The sequence below is a fragment of the Tinamus guttatus genome, unplaced genomic scaffold (genome assembly GCF_059628265.1).
Source record: "Tinamus guttatus ecotype Peru unplaced genomic scaffold, ASM5962826v1 Tinamus_guttatus_pri_ptg000629l, whole genome shotgun sequence".
NCBI classification, from domain to species: domain Eukaryota; kingdom Metazoa; phylum Chordata; class Aves; order Tinamiformes; family Tinamidae; genus Tinamus; species Tinamus guttatus.
The window spans coordinates 1,032,241-1,050,084 of NW_028289163.1; the positions used below are offsets into that span (position 1 = coordinate 1,032,241).

Consider the following 17,844-nt stretch of genomic DNA (forward strand, 5'->3'; position numbering starts at 1 on the left):
ATTCAATTTATTTTATTCATGGGAGGAGTAGATATGGTTGGAAATAAAGCTGGTAGAGCCAAAAAAAGTCAACAATTGAGGTGTAATTTTGAGCTGCTCTCCCACCATTCCCAAAGAGAGCTGAGCTCTTTCTGAGCACGGATGGGTCCTGTGCTGGTCCCAGGTCCAAACGGCACCACGCTCCACCAAGGGCAGTATTTTGGAGGGTGTGCACTGTACGGTACCAAGGTCTCAGCAAAAGCCACCCTTCGCCCTCCAAGAAGGATAGGAAACAGCAGCCTGGAAAAATCACATCTAGCAGATCTATAAACAGACTCTCTGGTTGCTACTACTCAAAAGCATTGGAAAGTCTCACTACACCATTCCTGGGAGGGGGAGGATTTGTCAGATGAGAGCACGGGCACAACTATGGTGAGGAGATTCGACTAGGAGCTGGAATGCTGGGAGGTAAATGCTTTAGCACTGTGAAACAGGACCGTTCCCCTCCGATCCTCTCACCTCCCCAGGACGGGGCAGGGCCCTAGCGGAACTGGAGCGGGCTGATCCGCAGCCCGAGGACATCTTTGCCAATCTCTGTCACCTGGAGAAGAAAAGGGAGATGATTAATGCTTAAAAGCAACCCAATAATCCAACCCCACGCATGGATGTCCCAGCCTACAGTCTTCAGGACTGCAAGGTCAGTCCCTGAAGGTAGAACTTAAACTACTTTGCATTTCACAATTCCCAAACCACTCCTCCTCAAACGCCAAGTCCTCAGGTGTTCAATTTTAGATCCAAAGCCCAGGTCAAGTCAGCTTAGGAGGGCAAAGGGGAAGGTGCTAGAGTGGATTCAGACGTTCAGATTCCCTTACCGTGGTGACACGGCAGATCTGCCCCTGGAACTCGGGAGAGTAGCAGGCTCCACTGAGCGGACACTTCTCCACAGGTTTGCCACGATATATGGGCCGGTAAGAGGCAGCACAGATGTCAAAGGGGTTGTGCATATCATAGTTGAGCTGGTAGGTGTCAGTGGGATTCTTCTCGCACGCGGACAGGATCTTGCGGGTCTGCAAAAAGGAACAATCTTGAGCAGAGGCAGAGCTACAGAGCAGCCCAACCAGAGGCTCCCACAGAAGCCAGACTAGATTCTACTGGTAACGAGCATAAATCAGACCGTTTCCTCCCACTGCCTCCTCGCTCCCACCAGCGAGCACCTCTGCTCTGATCACAAAAGCCTCGGCCTTGGAGGAAGCAAGTTGGTCCTCTCTGGACCAAGGAGATCTTGCTCCAAAGCACACGGAGCATCGGTGACACTCCTGACCACGCACTTTGCAGACCTACCTGCTGCGCCACCTCCGGCTTTGGACCCAGTTCCAGCAGGCGACGAGCAAAGGTAGCAGCTGTCTTGAAGTTTTTGAGTTTGAAAAAGAGGTTGAGAGCAGTGCGCAGCACCAAGATCATGTGGACGGGCTGCAGGTTGGAGTGGGTGAAATAGGCAGCCATCTGCGTCACGGAGAAGAAGGGAGAGATACAGTCACTAGCAATGAAGGGAGAAACTGTATGCCCTGAAAATGCTGCAAGGAGCACACCAAACCCCTCCAGGTGATCACAGCCACTTCTGCTTTAAAGGCAGGAAACCGAGGCACAATTCCACATAAGAGGAAATTGTAGAAATGGCCAAACTCATGATTTCCAAAGCCTTTTTAAGCCAAAAGGCTATTTTCTTCCCCAACTCCCTCCCAGCCATTCAGAGAAGAACGTCACAGAGATTCCCATACCTCACAGATCCGCTTCTGCTGCTCCAGGGTCTCCTTGGGCAGCTTCTTCCGCTCTATCTCCATCGAGAGCCCCACAATGTACTCCCGGCAAATGGCTATCAGCTGCTGGGCCTGGGGAGAGGAACACAGAGTCAAGCACTTGGCCTCCTGGGACAGGAGGATGCAGAATGTGGGCAAAAAGAGAGACATGTGCCTCTCACCTCAGCAATCTCCTGCTTGTTGTCCACCACCAGCAAGGGCACACTGAGCAAGATGGAGCGGAACTTCTCCACGGCCTCCTCGAACTTGCCGGCCGTCGTGAGCTGGTAGCAGAGCTGCAGGCGCTGGATCAGGTCGTTGAGTTTCAGCCCAACAGCAGGGAGGGCGTTCTTCAAGCCAGCATCCTTCCTGGAGACACCAGAGAGGGCTTGGAGAGGGCCAAACAGAGCCACTGCAGAGGGCATCCAGAACACAGCACCCCTAGGCTGTCAGCTCAACTGTAGCTTGTCAGCAACACTTGGACCTGGGGCTACACTGGCGTCCTCACCTTAGCCCCAACAGCATCTCTGCTTCTGCAATGCTGCCTCCTGCAACACCCAGCTGCCTCTGCATTAACACACTTTGAAAGGTTAACTTCATTTTTCTACAGCTGCTACTGTAAAAAAATCCCACCTGTTCTCTAGATTTCCTAGCAAAACCCACTAAACTTGAAACACTCCCATCAGAAAGGAAGGCTCCTCTCCTCTGGCTACAACTGAACTTCCAAGGTGCCAGGAAGGAAAAGGGCACAAGGCAAAGAGCACAGAGGAGGGGCTGGCCAGGCGCTCACCAGTTGCGGTGCGGGTATCCGTACATGCTGGGGAGACAGGGCAGAGCTTGGTAGGTCGTACGGCCACGGGCAAAGGTCTGCAGGAACAGCTGCTTGTAGGGCCCGAAGTTGGTGACTCCTACCTGGTCGTGAAGGAGCTGAAAGACATTGATCTGCTGAGTAAAAGATGCCTAGGGCTCTGCAGAGGCTGCACAGGCAGCAGCACTCAGGCTCTGATCTCATTTCACACACAGAAGGCATGGGGACAAGTGCAAGCTCTTTCCCCCCGCCAGAACTCCAGGGTAACTCACTCTCATTGCTGTTTCGAAGGAGCCTGCCAGGATGTGATCAACAGGGAGCTGGGAATTGTTACACCACACCTACAAAAAGGGATGAGAAACCTCTTAAAAGAGTCACTGTGAACACACACGTTTCCTCTACCTATTCTCATCACCCCTGGCCCCTGTAACGAGCTGCTGTGTCGTGCTCACAGCTGAGTGTTAACAAGGACTGAGCCCGGAGAAATAGAAAAGAAAGAAAAGAAAAACCAAATTAGAAAGTTTCTTGGAAAGATGACAAAAGGTCTGTCCCATCACCTGAGCAGGGCTGGTGCCTTTGGTGGGTGGCACGAAGAAACCATCCTCAGCTCCTCCTGCTGGACCAGCAGGTACATCCTGGGGAAACACACAGGACAGTGATTGGCAATCAAGCGTTTGACACAAAAGAATTTTTTCCCCCCTGCAAGCTTTCACGGCCTCGTGGCAATGAGGGGATACACAAGAAACCCCACAAAACTGCTCTGCACCCAAAAGCACCCCACCAGTTCAGGGGGAAGGTCCAAATCTTCCTCAACTTCCCATCCACCTCCTTCTTCCTGCCCTTTTCCTGCACCTTCTTCTCCAAAGCCTTCTCCGGCATCCACAAAACCATCTGCATGGAGGAAAAAAATCTCATTAGAGCTCTTATGTGCACACACGTACACTCTCTCTTCTCTCAGTTCTAAGCAATGCTCGGGGATACACCCACCTTCATCCAGCTGCAACTCTGCATCCTCACCCCAGCCTTCAGTGCCGACAGTGTCAATATCAATATCTGCAGCCAAAGCACCTCCTTTGCCTTAAAAAAAGGACAGGATTATCCATTTACTCATCTCTGAGAAGACGTTAAACAAAGAAGCAACTTAGGCTAACAGCCTCCCCTCCAATTGTCAAACACCATCCTCTGTTAAAAGGCCAAAAGATTTCTTGAGAGATTTTAAGGGTCGTGTAAAGATATAGCTGGATTCCAACCTCTGCCAGTAACAACAAATCTGAGGTTTAACAGCAACAGCTCAGGAGACACGTGCACAGCCTCAGCTCTGCAGGGATACAGCAATACCTTTGCTAGCAATTGTTCCTTCAAAGAATCCCTTGGAGACAGTCAGCAATGGCCAGTTGGTGTCCAGAGGCATGATAGGGGCTGGAGGTTGCAGCAATTTTGCATTGGGATCGATGTCTGGAATCTGGGCAGAAAAGAACAGAAATCAGCTCAAGGTCGTGTAAAGAAAATCCTCTTCTTTGACCTCTCCCCCTGCTTCCCCGGGCAAGACAGACAGTTTCAAGCTTGAAGATAAGCAGTGACTGGAGCAGAGGTGGTTCCTCCTCCTAGAAAGGAGCTGCCTCACCAGTTATACTAACACTATATTCCAGTGTCACCCTCTTCCCAGACTCTGGGGCTCCCATAGTGAAATAGGAAGCACTAATTCATTCACTAACCGTTTCCTTTTCAGGATCAAATGTTTCCTTCAGGCTTTCAGCTTCCTCATCCAGACCATGGGTTGCAGCTGTGAGATAGGCTAAGGACTCTGAAATGAGATATGGCCAATATGAGCCTCCCTCCTAAACTGCCTAGAGCAAGAAAAACTCATGCTGGCTTGCACTGCCACAAAGGAAAGATCAGCATCATGCTCAGATTCATAATTACAGCTTTGGGGGGTACCATTGGATTTAGTACTAGAACACGTGCATGAACAGAGCGTGTTCAGATGGTCAAAGTTTGTCTCCAGTCTCCCGGGTTGTATTCTAGCTCTTACATCACCTTCCTCCCATCTGATTCTGTTTTTCATGTAAGGGATTATATTATCTGCCTCCAGAAATTACTGCTTATTCACACCTCCTCTCCAACTTCTCCCCAGCCCACAGAGGCACATGTTAGTCTGATATTACTCACTTTGGCCACAGTTCTTCAGGATCCTCACCCTCTCTGACACATCTCCTAGATACAAGGCATTCTGGTAGTGCCCACTCATATCTTTACGGATCTCAGCTAAATCAAAAGAAAAAAAAACAGACATAATTGTATCTCTTTACATCTGGTTTTGATGTTGCCACTCATTCCCTTTTGGAACAACATTCTATTCCTTTTAGCTCGTTCTCCTTTGCTGCCATCCTGGGACTCACCTATCTTCATCATCTTGCGCAGCTTCTCCAGGTTGCCAGTGATGAGATAGAGGAAGGAGAGTCTATCAAAATTCTTGGTGCGCTGGTAGCACATCTCCACAATCTGGTGATTTCCCTGCAGCAGGGCCACTTCTCCCAGCTTCTCCCAGCAGTTCTTGTCATCCAGAGCCTTGGCTGCTTCCAGAGCAATCTAACAAAGGAATGAGATGTGGTTACAAGGGAAGACCTGAAAAAAAAAATAAAAACAGCTAAACACACACAGATTTCAGGGGTATTCCCTACCCCTCCAAAAGCAGTAAGTGGCTTTGCATAAGGCAGGCTTTCCTGCAGGCTCCCGTTCCTAACACCTGCATTAAGATTATAAGGATCATGGTATTAAACTGTGCCCTCAGCTGAGGGCCTGCATCTTAGCAGGGCTCCTATCATTCCCTGCTCTAGGAAGATCCACAACTCTCCCAGGATGAGGCAGATTCTGTAAAATGCAACGCAGCAAAGGCAAGGCAAGCGTTTTCTTCCCAACGTCACCCTCTCTTGCAACATAAAGTAACATTTGCCCCAAAAGACCTGGCTTTTCCACAGCACCACCTGCCACCTCACCTCAATGTTGCCGCATTCCAGCGCCAGGCTGAACCGGGTCTTCTCATCCTTGACAAAGTGCAGGGCCACCTCCGGGTAGCCCTTTTTTTGCAGGTAGGCAATGATGGACTGGCCCACGAGCTTAGCATTCCTCACCATGTGCAGCACCTGCAAGAGAAAGGCAGGAAAATGGATGGATTATCCTCCAGCCCCACACCACGGCCAAAGAAAGGGGCAGTGCTTCGCTTCCCTCCTCACCTCATCGTATTTTCTGTTGATCAATGCCAGTTTGAACTTGAATTCTGTGGGATCAATGGTGAGGACCCGGGGACGACATTCCCTGTCCAAGCAGTACACGTTGTTTCCCTTCACCCGCGTGACATAAATAGGCAGATCCAAGGTGCGGATGATGCCGTGATCCCTGCACCAGAACACAGCATATTCATTTGACTTGATCCGCTTAGTCCGGATTATAAAAGCAAGACCCTGCCTGAAAAACAGGTCTGATGTACCAGGAACAATACAAGCAACCCAAGATGAGGCTGGTCAAACCTCTAGTTGCTTTTCCTAAGCCCACATTGAAAAAAAAAAAAAAAGAAAAAAAAGAAAGAAAAAATGCATTTACATCAGCACCAATTTTGGCCTCTATCAAAAAAGCATCATAGTCTGTGTAAGAGCTGCTACTTCAGGGACTCCATGAACCATGACTCACCCAGTGGTGACAGCATATTTGATGTGGTTACTGGTGGTATAGATGAAAACCCCACTCTCATCCCAGGCGCCGCTCTTGACACGGATATTTTCATGGATATTACACAGCGACTCCAGCTTTCTGTTGCAGATCATGATGGCTGGAAATGAAAAACGTAAGATTTAAGGATAGGGAACTTTCTGTTGCTAAATGTCTGCCTCAAAATGTCTGCCTCAAAATAGCAAACAGAAAAGGAATTGTTGCCATTTGCCTTTACATGATGAAGGAAACTAGCTAAATTCTTTTTGCTCAATTTAAGAAATCCTCCTTTCTACAAGCCCTTGCAGAAAGGCTTTGCTGAAGAGACAAACTGGAGGGGTCCACACTGAATGTCCCCAGCGGCACCTTCGCTTGTGGCCGAGACACTGAATGGCCACGGCCAGGAGGGATTCTGCCCACCAAAGGGGAAGGGGCAGACGCGGTGCCCAGGACCCAGGGGAGACATTCAGGCCTCCTGTGCTCACCGTGCTTCGCCAGCAAAGCCACGTGGGACATGTCAGCCGACCAAATGACGTATTTCACCTTGGAGATCTTCACCGAGGCCAGAGTTCTGTGACAAGGACAGCACCGACATCAGAGAGCTGCACAACATCCCTCCTCCCCGCTGCAAGCTCTGGAGTTGTGGCCTGCACTCAGCACCCTGAGCCCAACGTGCAGATGCCCAACTCTTCTACCTACTGCATAGACTTTAGACCCTTTCTCAGAAACCTCAAATATGGTTAAAACCATCTTTAGAGCTTATATCCCTAAAAGCTTGCTACCACTTTGTGGCTCAAGAGCATTTTGCACAGATATAAAACCTAAGGGACTGGGCAAGCTCAGCCCCATCTTTTTTTTTGTTTTAATTTCTTTCCCCTTTTATAATACCCAATTCTGCAGTCACAGAATTTACAAGGCCATGGCACACATCTCCCTGTGATCAATGGCACGACGCCTGCAGCATAAATTGCACCTTGGCTACGTTTGCACTGTGCTTTTGGTAACAGTTGTTCGCCGTGGTTGGGACCAGCCTCACGCAGCCTGCAGCTGATGCTAAATTTTGGAGTGCATTAATAGCTATTACTTGTCCCCAGAGGGCACACGCCAGCAGGATTACAATATTAAAACTTCTCCCAGCAGGCTGAAACCTACCGCTTCTGCTGCACGTCAAAGAGGGTGATGGAGTCTGCATCTCTCAGCAGCAGGTTCCCGGTGCCAGCATAGAAAATCTCATCGCAGTTCGGCACCTGCACCTTCTTGGTGATCTCATTCTTCAGGTTTTTGATTAGAATCTGCCACACGATGAAGGAAAATACCACAGGAAAGTTAGGTACGATCTACAAACATGTAGAAGGTCATTTAAGCTCAGACACTGTAGAGCTAAACCCCAACGACGTGAGGCAAGAAACAGAAGACTCAGCCCTTCACAACAGAAATTTATCCTGCCAGAAAGCTCAACCATGTCAGTTTGTAAGGATAAAAAGCTGTGTTTCTTAGTGCACCTTCACACAGTGCAACCTTCCCCTTCCTCACCATTGCTGTCATTATTAGCTGTCTGATAAAATTTGCAAGCCCTCTCTGTAAGCGAATGTACAAAGGAAATAGAGAACACAGTGTAAATTAAAAGGGAAAAAAAAGTTGAGCAAGCTGACACAGGGGAACAGAAAGGGGGAGAAGGGAAAGCCAGGAAGAGTAACAAAACAGGCTTGCACTAAAACTGAATTTACTAAGCAAGAAAATACTGAATAATGCAATCACATGCTAAAAACTGATGTGTACAAGGCAAAGATTAAGACATTTCCTCTTTCTCCTTCCACCAAGTAAATCCAAATGGGAATTCTTTCTATAACTGCCTTTCCTCTTTCTCCTATTGCACTCCATGAGTGAGAACAAAGAGCTTTATAAAGAGCTATACCTGCTTTTTCCCCATTTACTCAGCACTTTCAGACTATGAAAGCAGCCTGGCTAATTTCAGTCCCCTTCTGGACAGCTTTCCTTTCTGAACTCACCTTCTCCAGCAGGCCTCCAGCTACCGAGAGGTAACATTTATAGTAAGATAAGCTGAACGGTATTTAAATTCAGTAGATTTGCATCATATTACGTTTCCTTACACTTGCAGCCCAGCCTCTACCGACACTGCTTCGCCAGGCTACGCAGACCCCCGATAATTCTGTTAACCCAGTTTTCCTGCTTTGTGCTCAGACGCTTCCAAGTGACAACGGGCCCGGTTAAAACGATGACCCCGTTAGGGCTGTCCCTTACCGAGTGCATGCGGTCCAGGACTGCGAAGCGGTTTCGAGCTACCCACACAGCTGTGAGCCCGGAGGAGCGCTTCCCTTCGGGGGCTGCGGAGAGCAGAACGCAAGGAATAAAACCTCTGGCAGGCGCCACATTAGTCAGTCTCGTTTGATCCCATCTTGTTGCTGGATCAGCTGCTCCCTCCTAATTCATGGGTAACCCGGGGCCATTCGCGGGGTTCCTCCCCGCCGTGTCCTCGCGGGTCTCCCCGCGTGGCCGGCGCCAGCCCCTCTCGGCAGCCAAGGCACAAGACGGAGCCAACGCCGCTGCCTGGCGCGGAACGGGGCCATCCCGGGCGACAGCGCCGTCTGTCAAGCTAACGAGCAGGGCCCCGCTGGCCAAGCGCACGGAGGGTCCCGGCGTCGGCACGGCCCCCGTTCCCTCTCCCCCGCTGCAAAGCAACATAACGAGCTGGAGGAGGCAGCCCGCGCGCTCCCCGGCACGCAGATGTTCTCCGGGCGGCGAAATGTCCCTATAAACACAGCGCTCGGCACGGGAGCAGCGCGGGATGCGGCTCGGATGCGGGTCACGCACGGCCCAGGAAGGCAGCAGAGGGAGGGGACAGGCGAGGTGACAGAGCTGCTGCTTTGGGGGAAAAATACACAGTTTCTGCTTCTTCAGTTTTCTGCTCCTGAAAACAGGATTGCTCTGGGAGACCTTCTTACCAAGTCTAGTGTCATTTGTGGCAGACCTCTCAACTGCAATAAAATACTTTGAATATACTCAGTAACATTTAATCTATATAAAATGGCTAAAAAGCTCCCTTTGTCTTCCTCTCTCCAAAATACACCTGCTGACTGTACTGACAAAGAAATCTTCCCTTCGTTACATCCTCAGACACTAATAAATCTCCAGAGAAGTAAGCTAGATTCCAGGCTGTGTCATTCATCACTCCCACTCGCTTCGAAACCTTTACTGCCATGACGACAGAGGCAGGAGGAACCAGCTGGAGTTTCAGATCCCAAGTGGAATTCACAGTTAGGAGAAAGAAAAAAAGATTTTTCTAAATCATATTTGGACTTGTAAATTGCACAAAACTGATTGGAATTTGCCGAGAGGAAGAATGAATACTGGTGCCCTGGCACTGTCACTTTTATGGCCACTTTTCAGAGCATAAACTCTTTTAGAACAAAACGTATCTGGTTCAAATTCATCTTTGTTGACAAGCCAGGAAGGCTGCCTGCTGCGTCGAAAGGGAAAATGGAAAGTTCCTAATAACAAAATTATAAAATATATATTTCTAGCAGTAAAAATCTGGGATGAACATGAATTTTTCAAGTCAGTGAAGCTTATGATATAGTAAGCAGGAAACCTGCCAAATGATGTGTGCTGCAGGGGCACTGGAAAACATGGAAAGAGAGTCCAACAAGAGAGGCTTAGAGAAATGAACCTTTCATATACATAAAACACACACAGACACAGTATGAGAGCAGAGGAAGGGATAGCTATAAAGAGACAAAACACTAGGAAGGCTTAATGTGAAGTAGGAAACACCTACCATCAGGGTTCTGGGAATCTGCATCCTTGGGAATGGTGTAGAGGTCGTAAGTGCTGTTCTCTAAGTTGCTGGCTCTCTGCAGGAGTGGAAAAGAAAATAAATAATAATAATAATAACAATAATAATAATAAAGAGGTTTTCCCCTCCCAATTACAGACCATTGGAGCAGGACAACTTTTAAAATAGTAAGAAAAAAAAGGAAGTCTGTAAAAGGAGAGGAAAAGGAACAATTCGGCAGGTATCAAAAATAATGCACAAAACACTTCACCCGTAGAACTGATCCTCAGTCTAGCTTTGTGTCTCACATCCTCTCAGCTTTTGGGACTTGGTGTTAAGTTGTATATTGAGAAGAGAATCACGTTCACAGCCCCTGGACAAGTTTTTGAGCACATTCTGCAGCAAACTGGCTTACCGTGCAGAGGAGGACAGCGTTCTCAGCTGGATTATACGACATGTTGAATACAGGGAACTTGGAACCGCTGAAGAGGAATGATGAAGAGAGTTAGTAATGGGGCAGATCAGGATTTTTTCTACTATCATCTCAAAAATCCTCTTATTTTTTGAAATACACTATCAACAACAGCTCTGTTTTGATGAATTTCCTGACTCAAAAACACAAGGGAAAGAACTAAGACATTGTTATTTTCTAAATAGATAGCCAGCATTTTAGTTTAAAGTTGCTTCAATTGTGAAGCTAGTTACAGGAAGAAAAAACACAAGAGTATACATATAAAAATTGACCTAAATCAACTTCTTTCAGGCTTTGTAGCTGATCTGAAAGAACAATCAACCAAAGTTGAATTGCTGAGCAGAAAATGACAATATAATCTATTTATCAATGAGGAACTAAGCAGCAATTCAGCTTCCTACCTTCGCAGCTGCATGACTGCCACGTCTTTGGAGCTGTTGAAATCGAGCTGGCGGAGGAAACGGTCCTTCACATAATAGAGCATGTTCCCGTGCACGGCGTAGGCAGGCCGCTCGCGCTCCAGTTTGAACACAATCATCCCACCGTCATGGCCTGCGAAAAAGCGTTTGAGAATTCACACGTCAGAACTAATGCGTTTTTCTTGTCATGCACATGGCATGACAGCCTCTAAAACAAAGAAAGATCCAACAAAATCACCAGCACTGTCAGCCACATCTACTACTTTTTCACTGGAAGAAGTGATTTTATTTCCTTCCCAAGTGCCATGTTTCCATCCCTTCAGATTTCCCAATAATCTAAGATCTGGAAAAGGATCTTTTCCATCCAATACATTTAGTAACATCTGCAAAGTGTTTTGCAAAGCGTGCTAATGAAAACCAAATCCTTGTTGCAAAGAGTTTCTGCATAAAGAACTTCCTTTGCTGTGGTCTGACAGACACTGAGTAGATCTCTCACCTGCAGCAAAGAGGTTGAGGTTGGGATGAGCAGCCAATACCCAGAAACGATCGTGGTCACGGCGAAACGTCTGGACACCAGTCCTAAAAGTGCAAGAGAGGAACGAAGGAAAATAAACAGAATGGAAACCTTGATGTAAGTGCCAGTTCACAAAATGAAGACAGTAGAGAACATCTCTGGCATTAATTATGGGGAAATCAGCTCAAAAATACTGAACTCTAAACTAACCGTTTCGACATATCCCAGACCCGGATGCTCTTGTCTTCGGAATTGCTGAGGATCAGCTCCTGGCGCGGGTGGAAGACGGCGCACGAGACGTTGTTGTAGTGTCCACGGCAAGTGTCGACCTCCCAGGCCTTCGATTCTAACCGAAGCAGAGCACAATTAGGAAGCTAATGCTTAAGAAAGCTCAACCGCACGTAGCAGAAACAAGTCACTTTGGAAGGTGGTTTCCACGGGCTGCTGGTTACTATATCACTGGCTCCGGAATAGCTCCCTTTCTTATTGCACTAGTTTACAACCAAAAAACTTCAGAGCCAAGCCTAGCTGTTCCTACGAGCCTCTGCTCAGATGTGACTGAAAAACAAAAGCAGCTTGAGGTGTTGGCTAGAGAATGAGCTCTCAGACTGCAGAAGGCAACATTGCAGCTGCCTTATTTACCCCCGAATTGCACAGACAGGCTCACGAGTGTGTATTATCTTCAGGCTCAACCTATAGGTGTTTGGACACAGGTTTAACTCTTCTACTTAGCCTGCCCTTCTTTCTGTGAGCTCCCTCTTACCATTCATGCGCCAGATCTTCACTTGGCGATCGTCGGCTCCCGACACGATAAGGGGCATGGTGGGGTGAAAGGCAGCCCAGTTCACTCCACGGTCATGGCCCTGCAAGCAAAACAGTCACCTGAAGCCTTCCCAGGCTCGGAGAGAGTCTAGGAAAAGGGACTGGGAAAAGGGATACCCCCCCACACCCACACAAGGCAACAGCATCCATGACTGAACTGAGGTTTTAGTTGTATAGAGAAAACCACATCTGCTAGGTTGCAGTGCAAACATCTCCAGATTTCAGTCTTACACTTCTTAAAAATAAATGCCCTATCCTGCAACAGCGTGTAAAGAGCTGACTCAAGTATCGGCTCCTTTTTCCTCCGCTGTTTTCCAGATCTTTTGGAGGATCGTTTGAAGCCATCGCAGGGACTTCATTAAGTAAAGCTGCAAAGGCTGCACAGCCACATATACGAACACGGTACCTCAAGAACGTGCTTCACAACTGCATCTGTTGTCCCAAACAAATCCACCCCAGTTATTCCCCTGACATCCGACTCCACAGCTCCAGGGGACAGGTTCTTCTTCCTTAGGCCTTGAGGAACAAAGGAAAAAGGAGAAGCAGGGGCAGAGGAGGCAAAAAATACACAATCAAGCCAGTATTTTTAATTTAGCAACAAGTTGACCACTCTTTGGGGCTGTTTACCCACATTTTCAGGTGGAAAGGAAGAATGTGAAAGAGTGGAAGAGGGTGAGAGGAACATCCAGGAGACCCTTCCACTTTCTCCAAAAGTGCAAGCTCAGATTAGACAAGTCCAAAGGAAAGTCTCAATGCAGGACACCATACAAAGGGTCACCTCAGCTCCCTGAGAGGGACACGGAGCAGAGGACAGGTGACACATTCCTGTTTCTCACTCCTTACGTGCTAATCTGAGCTTGCAATTTTTCGGCTGTTTTCTTCTGTCAGTTTGAGGACTGCTCTCACTCACCTCCTGAATTTGGACAATCTACCTGGAAAACAAGGGATTTTCAGGGGCTGTTTTAAGAGGGAGATTTAAGGTAAGGGCCTAGGCTCAATAACCTCCAAGGAAGCTGGTCTAATGAAATCAATGCATCAACCAGTGGCCTGAAACAAAACATGAATGCTCTGGGTGAGGTGCACACACACAGATGGTCCAAAAAGCAGCGAAGAGCTTGAATGGCTGAGTGGAAGCTTCTACAAAGCTGACACAAACCGCCCCAGAAAGCGAGAAATAAAACATACATAATCGAGGGATGGTGAAAGAAGAAACACAGGACTTTTAAAAGAAAAAAAAATACTTGAGCCTTTGACAAGCCAGTGAAACAGGACTGAAACACAAGTGGAAAATTTCTGGGCAACTGCACAGATCTAGAGGGAAGGCAGGACACTCACAGAACATACCAGCCTCCTGCACGGCGCTGGGGAGGGAGCAGGGAAAGAGGAAGGGCTCAGCACACAGCAGATATTAGGCAGTGTAAGGGCAAATCTAGAAAGGAGACACAGTTCAACAGGCACAAGAGCACAGCGAAGCAGCCAAACGGGAACATACGTTATTGCAACCAACAAATGGGAGCTTAGGAGGGAAGAAGGAAGAGAAATGTAAAGCATGGGGATGTTCCTGGGATCCATTTTGGGAATACAGAGGTTAACACACTAGGACGACAGTTCTTCGCAATTTTTTTGCTCTATTCTCCTCTTCTTCCCAATTCTAATTCTTCCCAAGAAGCTCTATCCCTTACCCAAGACTGAAACTAAGACGGGCTCTCGGGTGCTGACTGTTCTGCTGCTAAGCACTTGTTTCATCCTCTCCTCTCAGCCCGTTGCATTCAGGGAGCAATTAAAAAGTGCAGGGGAGGCTGAAGTGGTGCAAAGATTTGGCCAACCATGAATGTAACCCACTGTGGATGCCCAGGGAGAGGCCAGGTCTAAAAACACTCTCTGAAGTCTGAGCCTAACAGTGAATTAAAGGCCAAAATCCTCCGATGATCCTCACTTAAGCTGCTCATCCCAATAAATTTGAGCCTGGACAGAATAAGGAAGATCCCTGCCTAGCCACAGACATCAATATTGGCCAACTGGGAGGAAGCCAGGGGAAAAGGAGAGAAGTTGGTGGGTGATGTTACTGCATGTACAAAACACTCTGCTCGTGAACACTAACACTCTCCTCCTGGGTTAACGATTAAAGAGAGACAGAACAGGTTATTTCACAGTTGCTGTAGGTTAATATCATCACTGTAAGCAAGGGCTTCATTCCAAAGCACAGGCAAATCATACAGGTTTCATGCATTTTAATATATAAACATGCCCATCCTGACTGCATTCACAGAATCTCTCTCAGGAGACTAGCAAGAAACGGGACTCTTTAACCTCCATCCTATTTGTTCTGCATTGAACATGGTTTTGAACATGCAGCTCTGAAGACAGAACATTTCGGTCCACAGAACTCCATTTTTCCAAATGGCTCCATTTTTCACCTCTTCCTATTTTTTCTCTTCCCACCAATATTCTTGCCCTGAGCTGTCTGACCAGAGCAACAGCTGAGTCAATAACTCTAAAACCCCTCATCACATACCAGCCAAGGAAAAGCAAAAAAAAAAACCCTCTGTACCATCTCCAAAGCTATTTGGCAGCAGGATTTCTGCTGAGAGAGAGTCTGTGGGAGAAGGCAGCAGCGCAGCTTGCTGGCAGAAGAGCTGTTAGACTCCCCGTGCTGGCAGGACAGAGACGGGGGACAGGTTTTAAATAACCACCTCCTGTCCCCAGCCCCTCCTGTTGACACAGCTGGCCATGTCTGAGCGTGTACCACGAACCAGGGTGCCCAAGCAGAACTGCAATGCTGAGAGCATCAGGTGGAGAGAGGAGCACGGGCTCTGGGAGCTCACAACATCACAGCAGCCTCAGCAGCGTCCCACCTGCCTCCCTCCAAGCAGCCCCTTCTTTTCTACTATCTTTTTCTCTCCATTTTCTGCTACTATCTACCTTTTTCTCCATTTTCTGCTACTATCTACCTTTTCTCTCCATTTTCCTTTTTCGTTCAGGTATCTTCTGGCAATCGTTAAGTGACTTTGTGGCCTAGCTCTAGCCTAAGAAACACCTAACAAGAAGTTATTAGCAAAATGCTTTGGAGTTTTGAGTTGCAGATGAGCAAGCTGCGCACGGAAGAAACCTCTAACACTGTCTTCCTGCACAAGCAGGTTACAAACAAGGACAAAAAGAAAAGAGTCTTTTTGTCCTTTTTTGTTCTTTTTAGCTTTATCTCAGAATGAAGGACTTATCGTTGCCTCCACAGCTTTTCAAGGGGATAAAGATGATCCACAAATCTCAGGAATTCCTCCTACAGGGCTGGCACATCAGCAAAGCTGACTCGGACAGCACTAAAAAGTCAGACTGAGATCTCACAGGGGGAAATCTCCGTCTTTAGGGGTTTCCTTCCCTGCATAAAGCCACGGTGACTTGGTCTAGTGCTGAAGACCTGCTTCAAGTGAAGGCTGGATTAGATGGACCCCCAAGGTCCCCAGCAACCCATGGTGCCAAAATTGAGGACTCGGGACTCTCCGGCAGCAGAGGATCGTGCACTTCTCTGCCCGAGGCTCCCGGTCACCCAGCTGCTTTTCCTGCTCTCAGATACGAGCCGACTCGTTCCTGCCTCACTTGGCTTTCAGCAATTGCAGTTTTGCCGTGGGCTGACCCCCTGGAGACCCCCTGGATCTGGGCAGCTCACCAGAAATATCCCAAACGCGCACAGTCTGATCCAAGCTGGCCGACACGACGAGGTCCTCAGAGGGGTGAAACTGGGCACACATCACGTAGTGGTTGTGTCCTGTCAGCACGCTGCAACAAAAAGAGGGCAGAAAACACCATTTAAACAGAAAGAGACCATTCACTAGCATCCAAATAAAAGAGCAAAGACTGAAAGATACATTCACAATCACCAGTTTTGTTGGTTCTACTTCTGCAACTATGCCCAGTTTTTAAACGTTATTAGTATTTCCCAGTTGAAAACAACCCCTTTAGGCTGCGCCCCGACCCTGCAGTTATTTATAAAGCACCCATTGACTTTACCAAACACAAGTCCTGGACTGCCAATTCCAAACACGAATCGTCTGATCATCAGAAGCACTCAAGATCCAGGGGTATTCCTAAAAGGAACAGCATTTTGTAAAGGAAATAATCATTCATCTCCACTGTCATCTCTACCCTAGACGTTTTTCTCCCTTCAGACAATTTCTTTGCCAAGGACTCCCGCCCAGGGAAGCGGAATGGATCCCATTTCATACAGGAGGAGCCTTACGTGGTGGAAGAAGGTCGTGCGAATGTAATCCAAGTGCCCCAGCAGGGTGAAGAGACAGCGGCGCAGCTTGTAATTCCAGACCTGAGCACACACAAACAGAAGGGAACGGATGCACCACGGCCCACCGGGACCTCTGCGGCCTCCTCGCAGCACACGGAAGATTCCAGCTCATTTACAAACCCCTCTATTCCACAACAAGGCTCTAACACAAGCGTAAAGAGGTTTCAATTTATTAAAATTGCCACTAATCTTAATTACCAGCCAATCTTAACCTCCTAGCACTATTTCTCCCCTTGCTCCCTCCCCCTGTTGGCAGTTTCCCTACAAATCCCCTCGCCTGGGCAATATCCTTGGCAGAAAGAGAGACAACAGTGGGGGGATTACCCCAAAACAACCACCTTTACCAAAATAATTACCTTGATTTTGTAATCGTCGCCTCCAGACACGAAGAGGGGCTGCTGCTTGTGGAAGTCGATGCCTCGAACGGGCCCTAGGGAGGAAGGAAGAAGCCAGTTGAGGGTACACAGGGCCGGGACAGCCCCGCTCTCACCCCTCTGTTTCTTTCAGGAGCGACAAAAACGTTAAAGCAAACAACAAATTTCATCCCATAGGGTAAAACTGACATCGTGCTGGTTCCATCAACGCTCGCAGGTCGCGCCGCCTCCCTTCGGACGCGATTCCAACCTTTTCTTTTCCCCTAAATCAGTAATTAGGCCAAGATCCCACTTTGCGGATGCACCCGGGGACTGGGAAATCACCCAGGCAGGAAAAGAGGGCGAAAACGGCAGTAACGGCTCCGGTAACAGCCCTTGGTAACAGGCCCCGGTAACCGACTCCTGGGGACTGGTAACTCCCCGGTAACAGTCCCTGGTAACTGGCTCCCGGTAACGGCCCCAGTAACCGGTTCCCAGTAACGGGCCCAGTGATGGCCCCCAGTAACGGACCCCGGTAACCGGCTCCCGGTAACGGGCTCCAGTACCCGGCCCCCCACTCACCGTCGTGCTCGTCGAACTTGTCAATGAGGGTGCACATGCGGTAGTCCCACAGCTGGATCACGCCGTTGTGGAGGCTCGTGAGGATCCAGGGCCGCTTCGGGTGGAAGCTCAGGCCTGAGGGGAGGGAAACGGCGCCGTGAGGGCCCGGCCGCGGCGGGGCCGCCGCGCTCCGCGGAAACGGGGCCCGTCGCTCCGCACCTTTCACCCGGGCCGACTTGGTCTCGAACTTGGTCAGCATCGTCCCCCGCTGTCGCCGTTACCGCCGTTGTCGCCGATGTCGCCGCCCTCCCGCTCCACGTCGGCGCCC

General features: G+C 48.6%; 1 protein-coding gene across 1 annotated transcript; it reads right to left on the reverse strand.

Moving 5' to 3' along the window:
* Window positions 1-497: 497 nt before the first annotated feature.
* COPA (coat protein complex I subunit alpha) lies at window positions 498-17,828 on the reverse strand. Its single transcript, XM_088535507.1, has 33 exons — window positions 17,736-17,828; window positions 17,538-17,651; window positions 16,959-17,032; window positions 16,543-16,623; window positions 16,314-16,390; window positions 15,973-16,082; window positions 12,715-12,824; window positions 12,250-12,349; window positions 11,697-11,832; window positions 11,469-11,551; window positions 10,955-11,105; window positions 10,497-10,563; window positions 10,085-10,160; window positions 8,551-8,633; window positions 7,441-7,580; window positions 6,774-6,859; window positions 6,271-6,409; window positions 5,817-5,979; window positions 5,580-5,726; window positions 4,983-5,172; window positions 4,753-4,848; window positions 4,299-4,387; window positions 3,922-4,045; window positions 3,571-3,660; window positions 3,365-3,474; window positions 3,141-3,218; window positions 2,856-2,924; window positions 2,566-2,702; window positions 1,958-2,144; window positions 1,758-1,868; window positions 1,321-1,482; window positions 852-1,046; window positions 498-580 (listed from the first exon to the last, which is right to left on the reverse strand). Exons 1-33 carry the CDS (start codon window positions 17,773-17,775, stop codon window positions 521-523), a joined length of 3,675 nt encoding a protein of 1,224 aa, XP_088391633.1. The 5' UTR covers window positions 17,776-17,828; the 3' UTR covers window positions 498-520.
* Window positions 17,829-17,844: the final 16 nt, after the last annotated feature.

Coding starts and splice junctions, on each gene's coding strand:
- COPA (XM_088535507.1), bottom strand. CDS start 17,775: ATGCTGACCAAGTTCGAGACCAAGTCGGCCCGGGTGAAAG. Junction 5,980..6,270: donor AAATATGCTGTCACCACTGG/GTGAGTCATGGT, acceptor GTTCTGGTGCAG/GGATCACGGCATCATCCGCA. Junction 2,703..2,855: donor CCTTCGAAACAGCAATGAGA/GTGAGTTACCCT, acceptor AATGTCTTTCAG/CTCCTTCACGACCAGGTAGG.